The sequence below is a fragment of the Phycodurus eques genome, chromosome 13 (assembly GCF_024500275.1).
Source record: "Phycodurus eques isolate BA_2022a chromosome 13, UOR_Pequ_1.1, whole genome shotgun sequence".
Lineage (NCBI taxonomy): Eukaryota > Metazoa > Chordata > Actinopteri > Syngnathiformes > Syngnathidae > Phycodurus > Phycodurus eques.
The window spans coordinates 10,001,904-10,019,598 of record NC_084537.1 but is presented as its reverse complement, the minus strand read 5'-3'; the positions used below and the strand labels follow the sequence as shown (position 1 = coordinate 10,019,598).

The 17,695-nt window shown below is 41.6% G+C and overlaps 1 protein-coding gene across 4 annotated transcripts in view; it reads right to left on the bottom strand.

Annotated features, from left to right (window-relative positions):
* Nucleotides 1–17,114, bottom strand: part of LOC133411201 (TSC22 domain family protein 2-like) — a 34,494-nt gene extending 17,380 nt beyond the window's left edge. Inside the window, exons 1-3 of one of the 4 annotated variants that reach the window (XR_009769630.1) lie at nucleotides 14,783–17,114; nucleotides 3,519–3,593; nucleotides 2,640–2,803 (exon numbers count right to left, since the gene is read on the bottom strand). Coding sequence is in view for 2 of the 4 variants with exons in the window: in XM_061693230.1 (XP_061549214.1) it covers nucleotides 3,519–3,593; nucleotides 14,783–16,452 (1,745 nt within the window). In the remaining 2 variants the exon portion in view is untranslated. The remainder of the gene's footprint in view (nucleotides 1–2,639; nucleotides 2,804–3,518; nucleotides 3,594–14,782) is intronic. The other 3 variants (XR_009769631.1, XM_061693230.1, XM_061693231.1) reach the window with 3 other exon arrangements.
* Between the last annotated feature and the right edge of the window lie 581 nt (nucleotides 17,115–17,695).

Here is a 17,695-nt window from a genome sequence, read left to right as displayed (position 1 = left end):
ATCCTCTCCTGTCCTGAGCACCGGTGACCACCAACACAGGTTTTTCCCCATTTTGTCCTTATAATACAGTCGGCGCGATCCACTCGTGTTGTCGTCGCCACAGTAACCAGTGTATCCGGTTGCATTTGAGTTGACAAGATAAAGCCCAATGATTGTAAAAAACAGGATGCGGTGGTATCAGAATACAAGATTTTATTGCAGTAGTCTGACATAGTGCAATCCTGAAAGAGCAAATTTGTCTTGTAGTCTGATCCACGCATTACATGTCTGTCTCAGTCGTGTTATCTGTCACACACCGCCAGCTTTTTTCTTTTTTCTAAATAACTTTATTGGCTGTCAGATATTTACAGTACTACATCAAAAGATACGCGACAAGGCTAAAAATAAACTAGCTTTTGGATTCAAATAGACTGTGCACGTTGGCAACGCGGAGTAAATGTCTTTTGGGGAGCTGATCAATGACGTCATTGATCGGATTGGCGAATTATGACAAAGCCGATCACCATAAAATGCTAATTATTGGCCGATACCGATCAGGCCTATAAAATCAGTGGAATGTCTAGTAATGACATACTACCATGATTGAAACAAATTTTACATACATTATCTTTCATTAAGAAAATGCAAAAATGTTTCTGATGAACTTTAAAGTGTTAAATGAAAAAATATTTAGGCGTTATAATTTCTAGTTTTGCTGGTTTGGGTTTTGCATCACACACAGCATTCTTGTTCTAGCAGCAGGAGGAGCTATGCGCACCTGGCTGAGCTCCAAGACACAAGTGAGTGATTTACATGATATGAGTCATGTCAAAAAAGTTCCAGGACTAGTGTCACAAAAGATATATTTCAAAACTAAACTACCAACTATGGGCGTGCCGGTGAAGACTGTTTAGCACATCTGCCTCACAGTTCTGAGGACCCAGGTTCAAATCCTGCCTAGCCTGTGTGGAGTTTGAATGTTCTCCCATGCGTGGGTTTTCTCCGGATATTCCGCTTTCCTCCCACATCCCAAAATCATGCATGGTATGTTATTGTAGGTTAAATGAAGACTCTAAATTGCCCGTAGGTATGAATGTGAGTGCGAATGGTTATTTGTTAATGTGTGTGCTGCAATTGGCTGGCGACCAGTTTAGGGTGTACCCCACACCTTTCGCCCGAAGATAGCTGGGATAGGCTCTGGCGCGCCCGCGACTCTAGTGAGGATAAGCAGTACGGAAAATGAGTACAACCCCAATTCCAATGAAGTTGGGACATTGTGTTAAACATAAATAAAAACAGAAGACAATGATTTGCAAATCATGTTCAACCTATATTTAATTGAATACACTACCAAGAGAAGATATTTAATGTTCAAACTGATAAACTATATTGTTTTTAGCAAATAATCATGAACTTAGAATTTTATGGCTGCAACACGTTCCAAAAAAGCTGGGACAGGTGGCAAAAAAGACTGATAAAGTTGAGGAATGCTCATCAAACACCTGTTTGGACCCTCCCACAGGTGAACAGACTAATTGGGAATAGGTGGGTGCCATGATTGGGTATAAAAGGAGCTTCCCTAAATTGCTCACTCATTCACAAGCACAGTTTAAGGACAATGTTCCTCAACGTAAAAATTGCAAGGAATGTAGGGATTTCATCATCTACGGTCCATATCATCATCAAAAGGTTCAGAGAATCTGGAGAAATCACTGCATGTAAGCGGCAAGGCCGAAAACCAACATTGAATGCCCGTGAGCTTCGATCCCTCAGGCGGCACTGCATCAAAAACCGACATCAATGTGTAAAGGATATCACCACATGGGCTCAGGAACACTTCAGAAAACCAATGTCAGTAAATACAGTTCAGCGCTACATCCGTAAGTGCAAAAGCCATTTCTCAACAACACCCAGAAATGCCGCCGGCTTCTCTGGGCCCGAGCTCATCTAAGATGGACTGATGGAAAAGTGTTCTATGGTCCGACGAGTCCTGGCCAAAGAGGAAACGAACCATCCAGACTGTTATGGACGCAAAGTTCAAAAGCCAGCATCTGTGATGGTATGGGGCTGTGTTAGTGCCAATGGCATGGGTAACTTACACATCTGTGAAGGCACCATTAATGCTGAAAGGTACATACAGGTTTTGGAGAAACATATGCTGCCATCCAAGCAACGTCATTTTCATGGACGCCCCTGCTTATTCAGCAAGACACAGCAAGCCTGTCTCCCATTGAAAATGTGTGGCGCATTATGAAGCGTAAAGTACAACAACGGAGACCCCGGACTGTTGAACAGCTGAAGCTGTAAAACAAGCAAGAATGGGAAATAATTCCACCTACAAAGCTTCAACAATTAGTGTCCTCAATTCCCAAACATTTATTGAATGTTGTTAAAAGGAAAAGGTGATGTAACAGTGGTAAACATGACCCTGTCCCAGCTTTTGCAGCGTGTTGCAGCCATAAAATTCTAAGTTAATGATTATTTGCTAAAAACAATAAAGTTGATTAGTTTGAACGTTAAACATCTTGTCTTGGTGTATTCAATTAAATATAGTTTGAACATGATTTTCAAATCATTGTATTGTTTTTATTTATATTTAACAACGTCCCAACTTCATTGGAATTGGGGTTTTAGATGGACTACAAACTATAGGTTTTCACCTTCGAAGCAATCCCTATTGAATGTAAAATATGCTAAGCCTTCTCGACCACGCCTTCATGCACTCCTGGAAGGATTCTTCCGGGATCCTCCACAGCACTGTCATCATGGCCATCTTGATGCTGTCCTCGTCTTCAAAACAGGTCCCATTGATGACCTCCTTGAGCTTAAGAAAGGGGGAATAAAAAAAAAAACAGGTTGGGTGATTGAAAGATTGCTCCATCACGGCGATGTTCTTCTGGGCCAGGAACGGTCAGTTGCTCAGGGCATTATGAACAGGTGTGCTGTCATGGTGAATCTGCCACGAGTTGTCCTGCCAAAACTCTCGCTTCTTCTCGCCCACTGAACTTCTGGTTGATGGGAAAAACTCATAGTTTTGGGTTTGGAATCTTATATGACACCAGTCCTAGAACTTTTTTTCCCTCTGACGTATATCAGAGTTTTTTTATTCGCTGCAAATTACAAGTGAAAGGTCAGATGGCTGTTATGTACGTTATTAATATTAATTGATTATGAATCGTTTACATCTGCATCGTAAAGCATCTAGGAATCGAATACTTTTCCCACCCCTATTTTACAGGGTTAGTTTTTGTAAAACATTTCTAATGTACAATGGAACGTATAAAGTTAAATGCCCTTAAATTACAACAGCAAAAGTGTGTCAGAGAAAGTCCAAGAGGAAGAAATGTGAGAATATTAAAGGCAGACAAAGATGTTGGTGAGAGGTCTACTGGCCAATTCTGCGTTTGCTCCCAGGCTTTTCCAATCTCAACTCATGCATGTGGCCAATTGCAAAGCTCTGAGCTACCAAAAGAACACGGCACACACATTGTTGCACTCTTGCAAGGCCCCGGCCAGTCCATTCCAGTATCGTACTGTACCTATCACTGTGGGCCTTTGAGTCCCTTAATCTGGTGCCAGACTGGAAGGCCTGGTAGAAAGCCTTGGAGGGGTTCCTGTGTCAGCCAGATTCAGGAAAGGGGGAAAAGAAAAAGAAATAAGGACAGTTGAAACAGGGAAACAAGACTAATGCATCATCGCAAATGAGATTCTTAGAAATGGCAATGGAAATTAACGGTTTGGCTTATTAACTGAATTTGTCTGGAGAAAACTCCTTTGTCATTTCATTTAACAAAAATTTGATATTGACTGCATGCAAAGTTGCACAGAAGTCGACAGACACGCAAAGAAAGGTGCAGCGCCATATACTCTTTAAGCTGTTCACCACTAGTAAACTTGGCTGAAGATCGCCTTCCTCAATTATTATGCTCTTGCACATTGTAACTTGTTTGACTGTTGTCATGAGTAACCAAAAAAGGTCTGCCTTGTATTATAACTTCATTTTAAACATGAAATGTTAACTTTATTACCTCTACACAATGAACGGAAAGCAGAAGCGGTGCCTTGAAAATTTTAATAAGAGTGCTGTATGGTGGCAGTGAGCTCAACTCAACTCACTTCACAACAAGCCACAGAATGGCAGCAGATATTTGAACACGAAAGGTTGACCAACACATGTAGATAGATAATATAAAAACACTCACAGGAATGTATTCTTTATCCTCTGCGCAGAATGTATAATATTACTGCAATTTACAAGGGGGTTTTGACCGTCTCCATATACTTGTATATCCTTGTCTGCCCCCTGGTGGTTGAGTCGTGCACATTTTATTTGTCATATCGTACTGACAGAGTACTTTTAAAAAGTACATTATAGAGTGCTGTTTTTCTTATTAAATAACATTTTTGCTTTTTGGGGGTGCTGGAACTGATAAATGGCATTTCTATTCAGTTCAAAGGGAAAGATGATTTGAGATATCACTGTTTTGAGTTACGAGCCTGATCACAGAAGTAATTAAACTTGCATATCAAGTCACCACTGTATAATTATATCCCATTAAACAACTCAACTTTATCTTTGCAAAGATGACTAGAATGCCCCTCAGTATAGCGGAAATCTCTGCTAAGGCCAAACAATATTAAACGTCCTTCATTGACCACTGTAAGAGTTTGACACCAGTCCTGTAGGTGGCAGTAACCAGAAAGTCATTGAAAATTAATCAATTGGTTCTACATAAAAACATATATACATTTTAAAGCAAAATTAAATCTTTCATGCACTACCCAATTTCATTGTAATCAGTAGTGTCGAGTGATCCAAGCCACAGTGTCATGCTTGTGTACCTAAAAAGTGTCCAATGCGCAGATATTCCTGATGTTTGGCTATGGGAACATTGTGTCCTACAGTAACGGATGTATGCTGAAAAAGGGAAAGGAAATCCCCAGACTGTCCCCTCGCCCCCAACCCCCCACACAGAAACATTTGTGCACTTTAAAACTATTTCTCAAACCAAAACGAGCAAAAAATATATATAACGTAACTTAGCAAACAGTGAGCAAGTGGACACATAGCTCAGCATATACACAAATTGCACACAGGAATAAGGACTTGATTTATAGCATGTGTGTAAGCACCAATACAAGGCTCTTTTCCTAGAAACACACACACACACACACACACACACACACACACTCTTCCTCGCATTACCTCATGACTAAACACTCTCACAAACCTCTCCCTATGCCTTGCACACTTTTCCTTTATGGACAACAGTGTTAAAGACCCTCAACACATGCACGTACGTGCAAGCCCACGAGACAAAATCTCCCTTCACAGCTTAAACCTCAAAGCTCAGTGAAAGCCAGCAATGGGCTGAAATTATCAAGGTCAGATGACTTGGAATGAGGTCATCGTTCCTTGCTTTCAAGCAACAAACTATCATAAAACAAGGGGTGGGACGGTACCCAGTCAGCAAACATACGCCGCATCAACGTCAACCCGTCATTACAGGTTCCATCAAATATCACAAATTATTTTATTTGTCTGGCTGGACTATTACCTTCTCAATAGTACTACAGTGCATTTAAATATAATGACTTGACTATATACAAATTATTCAGTACACCTTTGTGCTCTATAAGTATAGTTTCTTTTCTACTGAAGCTTTTATAAAGTGTCTAAAAAAAAAAAAAATCGAGGAAAAAAGACAAATGTGTGCTAGTTTTCCCGTCACAAGTATGTTATGTATTTTTTCCACATGGCAATATATCGCAGGGTTAAAAAAAAAAAAAATCCAAGTAATTATTTTCCCAATATCGTGCAGCCCTTGTACATGTGCTCTTATTTATGGACTAATGGCATACAGTACACATGGCAATACAGTAGGACTGGGTGATTAATCAAAATGTAATCGTGATTTCGATTTGGGCTTCTCACGATCATAACACTATAATCGAAGAAAAAAGATTAATGTGCCGCAGTGCGGGTTGTGTATGTAAGTTCCTGTGTTGTGAACGTACCGTGTTGCTTGTAGCAAACGTGTGACGCAGGTTCTTCTGCCCTCCCTGAGCGTGTTTTAAGCTGTTTATTGACAGCCCAATTGGACTTTACTGTAAAACTAAACGCAGAACAAAAATAATTACACACACACACTGTATATTTATACAAGACACACAATGTTTTAGAAATCTCCAGCTTATGCTAACAGTCCATGGAAAACCCTATTGATGGGCTACCTAACATTAGCATTAGATCATGGGAGGGATTTACCTTCAAATAAATATTCACACAGAAACGCCCTAGTAACACATACAGACAGACACTATAACAATACTCACAAGGATATATTCTTCCTAATCTGTGAAGAACAAGTTAAAGTTTTATTGGGACTTTGTCCTTCTACTCTTTTTTTAGCTTCCTGTAAATATTCAGCTCCATGCACGTACCACACTGCCCCTAAGAGGCAAAGGCAAGTATAGCAGGAACAGCAGATACAGTCATGGCTTTGCATAAAAAGACAAACACTCCTCCCCCCCCCGACATGAAATCTCTTTTCGGTCAATTAGGAATACCAACATTATTTCCATTTGCTAAATGGAAATAATTTTTGTTTGACATATATATATATATATATATATATATATATATATATATTTGTATATATATAAATAAAAGTGTTTCCCCAGGCATGCCAATGTTTTTAGCCATGTTTTTTTCTATTTTTTTAAAGAGTCATTATTTTACCTGTTACTAATTTGTTTTCAGGTTGTTTTAAGTTATATTTAAAGTTGAGTTTAGGTAATTAATTGAAAAGTTTCATATCAAAAGTTTTGACTGGTTAGAGCGTCTGCCTCACAGTTCTGAGGACTGGGGTTCAATCCCCGGCCCCGCCTGTGTGGCGTTTGCATGTTCTCTCCGTGCCTGCGTGGGTTTTCTCTGGGGACTCCGGTTTCCTCCCACATCCCAAAAACATGCATGGTAGGTTGATTGAAAACTCTAAATTGCCCGTAGGTGTGAATGTGAGTGCGAATGGTTGTTTGTTTATATGTGCCCTGGCATTGGCTGGCAACCAGTTCAGGGTGTACCCCGCCTCTTGCCCGATGATAGCTAGGATAGGCTCCAGCGCTCCCGCGACCCTTGTGGGGATAAGCGGCTCAGATAACGGTTGGTTGGTTGGTTTCTCAATCGTGATTTCAATAGCGATCAAAATAATCGTGATTATTAATTTTTTCCATAATCGCCCATCCCTACAATACAGTTGTAGTCAATTATTCTGATTTTCACCATTCACAGCAGAGCTCTGTCCCTATTCCACGCGAATAGCAAGTTTAAAAAATTTACAATTCCGAGCAATCCATTCTAAGTGACTTCATTAGGCTTCAAAATCTTCAGCAAAGGGGGACAATTAAAAAAAGTGAGAGGGTAGATGGATAGTTAGACTAATCAGGACGCACGTGGTGCAGCGAGTTGAAGTGCGGGATTAACAAGGGTGTTGAAACCTCCCACTGCTGGTGCTCATAAGGCTTCACGCACTCAGCAACAGCCATCAACTTGCCACAGAGAAGAAGTAGGTCAAAACTATTTAAATTGGTGTGGTTGTCTTGTTTTGGTTTGTTGCAAAGGATTTGGATTCCAGGAGAAAGAAAGCATGTCCCAGGCTAACTACTACTCATCATCCCATTCACACAGTCCACTTCCAAAGGAAATTCTCTAAGGATGTGATTAATGCAAGGGCATACAGTAGTTTCGAATTCCAAGAATTTGCACACCAGGTAACTTGTGAGCACAGGATAAATTCCAACAGAAAGCAAGTGCTAAAAGTATAAAGTCATTCAGACAAAAGGATGATAAAATGGGAACATGAGACTAAATATTGACTGACAGCACATTGGGTTGGGTTGTTCCATAAATTAAAGTGCCTCTTTTTGCTACAGCAGAAAATAGCTTAAGCAAACAAATCAAATCAAGCGTTTTACTCAACTTCCAAGCCACTTCAATGCAATATTCTATAAACAATATGGAAAGCATAGTACTCTATCACCTTGTTGAAACCAAAGCTCAATCATTTGAACTTTGACTTTGTTGTCAGGGTTGTAAGAACAATGGCGGGCCTCCCTAGCTTGCTTGGAGGTGATGATTTATGCAAAGCCATCAGACAAGAAGTGTCAGTCCAACCTGAAGAACAAAACTTCTTTGTGAAATCAGCTTTAAGGTTGAGGGATAGTAGTGTTTGCAGTGTTGTTAAATGCCTTTAAATCAAATAATGCTGCCTTTTGGGCAGCAGCTATAAAATATTTTTAGAATAGATTATTCTACCCGGCGGCCGACTGGTTACAGCGTCAGCCTCACAGTTCTGAGGACCGGGGTTCAATCCCCAGCTCCGCCTGTGTGGAGTTTGCATGTTCTCCCTGTGCCTGCGTGGGTTTTCTCCGGGCACTCCGGTTTCCTCCCACATCCCAAAAACATGCATGAATTGGAGACTCCTAATTGCTCGTAGGTGTGAATGTGATTGCGAATGGTTGTTTGTTTGTATGTGCCCTGCGATTGGCTGGCAACCAGTTCAGGGTGTACCCCACCTCCTGCCCGATGATAGGTGGGATAGGCTCCAGCACGCCCGTGACCCTAGTGAGGAGAAGCGGCTCAGAAAATGGATGGATGGATTATTCTACCCATTATTCCATAGATTAAATCTATTAGATCTACTTGTTTGCAAGTTGTACTTACTGTAATTAACAGTAAGTTAGCACCCATTATTTCTGTCACGTAATGTTGATTTGACCTAAACTTATGTCAGTGGCCAATCCTTGAATGCCCCCTACAGGTCATTGGTGTTTTAACCTCAACCCTTGTGAGGATAAATTGTACAGAAAATGGGGTAGATGGATGGGTACAGTATACAGTAAACAAGTATATACAAAAAATGAACAAGTCATTTAAATAGACACATTGTTCCATCTCGTGATAGTTTTTTCTTTTTTTTTTTTTTTTTTTTTAAACTTGCTGATCGGTCCCAAAAATCCTGATCGTGTAAAGCCTAATCACAACGAATTGGGACAAAATTCACATAAACGTTGCCTCACAGTATCACAAACACTAACCCTGTGCCTCATCGGTGGGTAAGGAAAGGAATCAAAGTTTTATAGCATTTGGTTCTACCATTAAAAATCAACGGTGCCATGTGAACTTACTTTTCGTGCCCAAATGCTGAGTTCCGGTGCGTACCCTTCAGATTAAAACGCTACAAGCTTAAAACAGGAAGTCAAGTTAAAACTTGCACATGTAAACCATTTGACGTGATAAAACAGTCCCAAATAATGATTTTAACAATGCTATATTTAACTTTTAGCTGAAACATTAATTAATAAATATTCAATAGTCAATTCGGTTAGTTCCACACACATTGCCTTTTAGCTCATAGGTTTGATGTTGATACGAGTTATCAGGAACCCTGGTTCAAATGTTCATTTTAGTCTATGCTGTGGCTAAGAAAATTGATGTTCATAATTTGGACACCCTTTATTTAAACCATGCAAACGTTTTTGACCCAGCCCTCTAAAAGAATCGGAAACGAGAATCGTTTGGAACCGGAATCGTGACCGGAATCCCTCAAATTAAAACGATGCCCAACCCTAGTGAAGAATGTTAAGGCTTGATGCGTCCGAAAGTCCTTACCAACGCTCTGACATGGAGCACATCAAGCACCAACAGTTTTCAGTAAGTGAAATTGAACTTTGCTAACCAGATTTTACCAGTCAATACTGCCTGAAAAGAGAGGGAGCTATTTTTTTTTTTTTTTTTTTAAGACAAAAATTTGTGTGAACCTAACTTTTATACAGCCAATTGCAGGGCACATACAGATAGACAACCATTTACACTCACACTCACATCTATGGACATTTTGTTTTTCGTTAACCTAACATGCATGTTTTGGGGATGTGGGAGGAAACCAGAGAACCCTGAGCAGAGATTCAAACCCTAGAACTCCAAATTGTGAGGCAGACATGCTAACCAGTCTTCCACCATTCTGCGCTCTCCACACTCATCTCATCAAAACACTGGAATGACTTCTCCAGTCTACTATCGGAATCAGAATTTCCACAATGACCAATTCCTGCATCTGCATCTCCCCCAACCTCCAAACACAAATTGTTTGTGCAAATTATTCTGCAAAAACTGAAGCAAACCCCAGAGTACTTAATAACAATGTTGCATTGTTCTTTTACACCTTGGGTTGCCGAACCCATCTGGGAAACATTAAAGAGTGAATCATATTCCAAGTATGTGAGCAGCATCTTGGTTCTCATGACTTTGGTATCTCTGCTGTTTAGTCTGAAGGACTGCAGTGGCAAGGTGAAGGAGGAAATTTTATCTACGGCTGTTCAACTGTGTTTATATCAATCAATAGTGTGCATAATTTTTGCTATTTAAAACAGATTACTACGTCATTAACATAAATCAAGTTGAAAAGTAGAGGGGGTAGGATTGTAAGTATCATTTGTGTTACATGGGGGGAGAAAAATAAAGTGTAGAACCAATGTAGATAGAGCAGAGTGTGGAGGGGTGACTGAAGTATAGCTCAAATGCCTGCTCAAGTAGCACACAACAAGTTTCCCTCTGCAACTTCCTCCACCTATTTGGAGTATAACAGTTGCTGCAGAAAAGGAATGTCATTCAGCACCTCATTTACACATTAACAATTGCCACAGCTTGTATGTCAAGCGCCGGTCCGCAGGTACAAAGCCCTGGCGACACTGATACCACAACACCCAGTGTGTACATATTAGATACAGTACAGTATGTATATTTTGGCATTTCAGAGGGCCCTAAAAGGTAATGTAAAGAAAATGTATACATCAAGCCCAGTCTGTCTGCACACCCCACTGACAGAGCTCTTATCAGCAAAATGGTAGCATAGTGGAAAGAGTGCTGCTTCATGTCCATGTCCGATAGGGCTTTGCTGAGGTAAGGGACCCCTGCCCTTATCAGTCAAGGGGCTGGGTTTTCTCAGAGAAACAAACAATTACAGAGAAAAAAAAAAAAGCTTTACCAGAACTGTCATCCAAACAACGTAAACTGCATACCTATAGAATAATAATAGAGCTTACACACTGCACTAGATTTTCATCGTGACCAGCTCAGGGTAGTGCACAGGAATGATGGCACTGCAGAAGCTTGCCCATATTTGGCGCTGGTTACGAAGTGACTGAACAGGATGTAGCATGGTGCCTTTTCCTGCTGGTTTGGGCATAAAGTAGGCTGCAGCCCGGTAATAGATGAGCAGCAGTTGGATATTGATTGAACACATTGTAATGGCACTGCAGGATCTGGGGGAGATTAGGCTTGTCCGTGAAGACCGCTTTGAGGTGTACTTCAGGCTTAGCAAGGAGCAGTTTCATTTTTACCAAATCACAGTACGTCATCGGTTTTGTGCCACAAAGTTCAGGACACTGCATTAATTACTGATTCCTCAATTTTCTCCTCCATGCTGTTTTCACTGTACAATCTCTGTCTATTTTAAAGCAAAAATAACTCGGCCAACATCACTCCCAAAGGATGTGCCGAAATGTCATCACAGTGCACCTTCCAAACCAATGGGTTGTTGACGGTGCACAGCGTTGTGCTAGGTGCAGTGTGAATGCGTCTTAACCCTTGGTGCTTATGCTGTAATTAAGTGACCAATTTAAACAAATAATTACTTGGACTTGTGTAACGATTACTCTCTTTTTATTATTGATGCATAATCACAGCTAGACAATAATAATCTTATGTAGAAGAATTTAGGGTTAGAAGGAAGTAAAAGCTTTAATTATTTAATGTTAAACTAAAAAGTTAAAACAACAGTGACCTCATTTGCTGTGGAGAAAATTTTGTATAGAAATTACAAATTTGTGTACTCTCTAGCTCTCTCTCTCATAATTATACACAACATATTTTTTTCGGTATTTCTCAAAATCCTAAATATAATTAAAATGAAGATGTCAATGGACTTACAAGCACCTCATTGCTAGAGACAAATGTAAGGAATGAAACTTGTTGAGGAACTGTCAAACTACTCAATGAAAAATTAAAATGAGACAAAAAGAAAATGATTCTTGGTCATTGAGTAAAATCCAGATGAAATCTTCCATTGCTGAATCAATCTGTTTTAAGTGGGGAAGCTTGACAACTAACTTTTAACATGCAAAAACATCCGACAATGTAGATTCAAATGTCAACAAATTCCCAATGAATATGATTATAAATGATAATAGCAAATACTCCCTCCTCTGGGTGATTGGTAACACTGTTTGCTCTGTCTGGGCAAATTTATTGACGTCACCCCAGAGAACTCTAGAAATGTCAAAATGACCAAAACTGTCCAGAACATAGGGAAGAAGAAGAAAAAAAAGGGGGGGGAATGGGAGAATGACAGGTCTAGTTTTGCAACTTTTGGTTTGTCCTATTAGCTGTCGTAACAGCCATTACTTGCAGGATTTGTTTGGCAGTAACGATTGAGTAACCAAATGAAGAAAATGTTTTATTTTAAATTGTGTCGCATGTTATCTTATAAATTAAAGGAAATGTTAAAAACTATTGGTATTCGACTTTTTTGAAAGCTTATTTAAATTATTGATGGAGGGGGGGCGCCATATAAAATCTCACCTAGGGCGCCACATTGGCTAGGGCCGGCCATGCTCTAACCTTTTTCATTCACACTGCTGCATGAAAGTGAAGATTATCTTTTGACTTTCGCTGATATCCCTATTCAGGACTCCCAGAAAATGGTTTGCTATGAATCAATTACTCTTGCGCCCATCAAAATGTTTGGCTATAGAATCGAATCAATCCTTGATCGTGGGCTTAATACCTATGCCCTCAATCAACAACACTGAAGAGATGCACAAGATTTTACTTGCTTAGCACAGATTTAAACTATGGTTTGTTTTGGGTTTTTTTTGGGGGGGGGGGGGGGTGAGAACATGATATATTCATATGTCCTCCTTGTATGATGCGTATGGCGTGGGTAGGTATTAGACTCCCCTGTGGAAGCAGAGCACCACTACAATTATTTCAGCCAGTGCTGTGAGAATATTTACCTTGGGGGAATTTCATGAGGACTGACTTAAGATAAGATCCACATACAAAGAGGATTAGGGAAGATGTATGGGGGTGTTTATTTTCTGTGTTTCTTTTTTTAAGGGGGGCAATATGCCAAACTTCTGAGTCATCTCTGTACAGAATTCATTTTGGTTGCAACTCGGCCAAGATTGGTGATTTTATCTATATTTTTTAATATTCAAAGTGAAACTGCTGCAAGGTTATTGGTGCATGTATCTGTGACATTCTTGTTTACATTTATTTTAGCATCACACGATGATACTGATGTTAGTCACCATAATCGATATGAAATTTTCATTCAAAAATTAAGAGTCTAAATCTACTGTGCAAAATGGACATTTCCTGGTGGGTGATAACTGAATCCATTTACATAAACATAACACCCTACTTCAAATGTAAATCATTTGCATGGTTATGTTTTCTGAGTAAGCGGAGGCAGTGATGGTTTTCTTCCACACGTGCTACATCACTTTTCTGAGCACAAGTGAGAAACATCTGACACACTATTTCCTTCCTCTTATCACTTCCTTCGAAACGTCATCCCTTGCACATCTCACTGACACTAAGGGAAGTCCCAGCTTTTTTTTTTTTTAAAACTGTAACACTTTGGGAAAATGTTGGTGCATAGAGCCAACCCACAGTAGGAGAACATTTACATACTTGAGTCACTATCACCATAAGGTCCCTTTGATACTTCCCCATTTCAACTAAAACAGTTGAAATTTTCCATTGAACTTCAAATTCATTGTATTAAGTAGAATGTATGCTGTAAAAATGCATATTGGTCAAGATGCCACACTTTTTTATAAATTAATTGCCAAATATGTGAGCTTGCTGACAGGGTGGACAATGACAGGGTGGACAATTTCAGCTGTGAGCATTTTATGAGCACATGGTGGACTTTAGCAACATGATTCGGTTAGGAAGCTGTATTTGTCCTGTTTAACAAAAATAATGAAAATTTCTTGAAGATTGTTATAGCAATTGATATTTCACATGATAGGGTGGACATGCTAAGCTTGACTACATCCAACTACACACATAATGTGGTGAAAATTATGAAACAAAGTGTAACTGGCCCGTGTTTCAGCCTCCATTGAAGAAAGAGAAAATGCTAGTTGTAATATCACTAGTGAAAACACCAGAGGGTTTCTTAAAAGGGAAGTTACCCCAAAATGACAGGGTGGACAGCAATTTCAGGGAAACGTGAAAAGTTTGATTATGAAAATAGAATATACATGTTCAAAGTTATTCATTTTATCAAATAACTTGCTGTGAACAGTAAAACTAAAAAAATTAAAAAAAACATTGGATTGAGTATTATTCAACCACTTATTACACAGGCTGTAGTTAGCAAAGCAGTGTGTGGGACATAGCAAAATTTCGTATAGCCAGTGGGGGAATGGTATAACGAAGGAAACATCTTAAGAGACGTATAGTACTGGTATGTGTACAAATATTTGACCACTTATAAGACCTGAGAGTTTAATTATTCTGCTACATTTTCATGGTGATTGATTAATTCTGACGAGGATACCAATAAGCACTATAGAGATACTGACCTGCTTGTGATTTATAATGGGTATGTGTTACAGTTTAGTGATGACAATGTCATTCTCACCAGGTATGTGAGACCTCTAACAACCCACAATTTGCAAGACAGAAAAAATACAAAACAAAAAGATGCCAAGTAAGAAAACACGTTACCTGTCCTCATCCCCGTCGACTGGTATGTGGATTCCAAACAGGCTGTTGACAGTTGGCGTGGCGAGCTGCAGGCTCTCAGGCATGAGGGGCTTCACCAGATCCTTCCCAAATGACTGTGCATTGACAACCCCATCAGATTTCCTTACAGGAACTCCCTCTACCTGTCCAAATCCGGCTACAAGGAGGCTGTGACCCGCCAACGCTCCTGGTGTTTTGCCTTGGGTCATCTGACCTGGAGTCAAACTAGCGGCTGTCACCTTTGGCACGGCTGTGCTGGAGGCACTGGGCACCACAATAGGCACAGTGGGGGGCATGCCGGAGTTCGCTGCAGTGACAGGCACATTTTGCACACCAGAGGATGCGGGGTGGAGGGCCTGGGGTTTGGGCTGTCCAGTGGTGGCATACTGACCGTGAGTAGATCCACTGACCAATATGGAGCCAGCAACACTTCCCATTCCACCAGTCTGACTTGGAGCAGTCTGTCCAGGAAGTACTGCTCCAACGCCAGCAACATCCCCAAAATGAACGGGCATGGAAACTCCTGTAGACCCTTGAGGCATAGCAGGAGAGGTTGCTTGTCCCATTGTCTGTGCCCCTGCGGACTGGCCTGACACTGAAAGTGACTGACCGGTGGCAATTCCAGGTTGTTGTTCATAATACTCGGTCTGGTTCAGGCCCGTTAGGTGGTGTCCCATGGAAAGTTGGTAAGCTTGGGTCTGGCCTGATGGAGGCAAAATAGGGGACTTCTGCATGTGAGGCAATCCGTTGCCGACGCTCTGAGGAGCAGCGGGCTGGATGCTCACCACCACAGGCTGAACTGGCACAGATGTGGGCTTGCTACCAGTGAGGACAATCTGCGGGCCAGACCCGCTGACAGCATGTTGCCGGGTAGTGAAGTTCTGCTGTGCAGACGTCTCCGCTGGATGCATGCGGGTGACATCCGGTGAAGCTCCGGAGGCCTGAGTCGAATGCGGCGCCGGGGCAACTACAGAGCCGGTGGTATGCCCCACCGCACTGTCTCTGTCTGCAGCAGTCTCCGGCGTCGCGCTGATATCTCGCCTCGTGACATCAACAGTCCGATTCGCAATAGAACCATCAGACTCTTTCTCGTAAAACTCTGTACACATCCACCGCCCTCTTCGGAAGGGTTCTCCAGTACCATGGTCAAGTTTGATGACCCTAAAACGGGAAGTACAAGTCACTGTGGTGGCAGCAGGAGGAGGAGGACCTGGACTGGGCACTGTAGCGGGTTGGGATACATTTACAGACATAATGACCAGACCGGAACTGGAGGTCGGGGCCGCTTGTTGCTGTGTGACGAGGGGTAAGACTGCTGTACAGCCAATCCCGGCTGGCTGCTGAACGGGACCAGACACGGGCGCTTTCCGAACCTCCCCCAGGGGATTTACTGACAGCAGAGAGAAGTGATGTAACTGCGACGGCGCTATGACTCCCGTCGCCTCTGGCTCTCCGGTGTTATTCAGCCCTTCTTCTGACGAATTCCTGTCACACATTGGCTCGTACATCTCGGACGACACATCCTCTGTGCGGGACTCGTCCGGGTCCTCTAGGCTCTCCGTGTCGTCCGTGGCCCCTACAGCAGCCACCTGGGCCTGAGTCACACTTGTGATCTGGAAGCAGCTCTTCTTCTTGGCCGGCATTTTCCACATAGTGGCAAGGCCAATTCCTCACCTCGAGTGTGTCACTAACCTCCTCCACCAGAAAAGGACAGGCTGACAATTACACAGCAGGCAAATTCATTCTGTCCATCAGGCGGTGTTGTGTTTTTTTCTGGGGTTAAAATTGACTAGAGTTACTAAACGGCACACTTGGATATATTTTAGGATTAATTGTAATTGAGGTGAATCTGCGCCATCCCTTTCGCGTCTCCGGATGCGATTCACGACTCAGACGACGTCCACTCGTCGGACGGAGTTGTCTCAAAGTCCGGGGGGGGTTGCCTGCCTCGTCTGTTAGACTCCCCCGGTCGGTGCCGTTGTCGCAGAGTGTGTTCCACCGCTACGGGAGGAAGCTACTTGAGGGCCGAGGAGGGCCCCGCAGCCCTCGCAAAAAGCTAGCGTGTCAAGCCAACTGGCTGCCGCACACTCCCCCCTACGTCGGAACAAGTAAGCGAGACATCTTTTCCAAAGCACCCCCCACTCCCCTCCCACCCGCGCAGTCTCCACTCACTTCACCGCTCACTTACCATACACGCAACTATGGTCGAAGGAATCGGAGGGGGGAGGGAAGCGTCCCAGAATGTCACTGTTTAAGAATAACGAGGATATTGAGACGAGAACCTAACTGTTACCTCCCTCACTCGGTGACAAGATGGCTATGTTCATATGTTGTATGCTGCGGCGGTGCATGCTGGGTAGACTAGTGCGGTCGGTGCTGCGTTCCCGTACCGGGCGGAAAAATCGGACAGCGTAAGAGTGGCCATGAGAACGGATGATGACATAGAGCCTTTATTTGAGATCGGAGGTAGAAGATTCGTAAGACGCAGTTAAAGGGTGGTTAAATATGCATTTTATTTTCACGTCCTTTTATATTTCATGTTGAAATCAGCGAGGTTGCCCATACTTCTGCCTTGGAGTGTGGAGTGGTCTGCGGTAAACATATGAGCCTTATCTAACACTGCCCCTAGTGGCTAAATGAAGGTAATGAAATAGTATTTGTAAAACGTGTAAAATATTTTATTTTATAAATAAAAAATACGAAGTAATTCTCGTTTTTACTGTATCATTTCCGAAGTAATTATGCCTAATTTATTTATTCAAAGTAAAAAAAATGTACGTAAAATGTATTTTTTCAAAGTGAAACAAATGTTATATATTTGTAAATTTGTTTTTAAATGTTATTTACAATAAATCAACGAAGCAATTATTTGATGAACTAAATGAATAAAGGTTG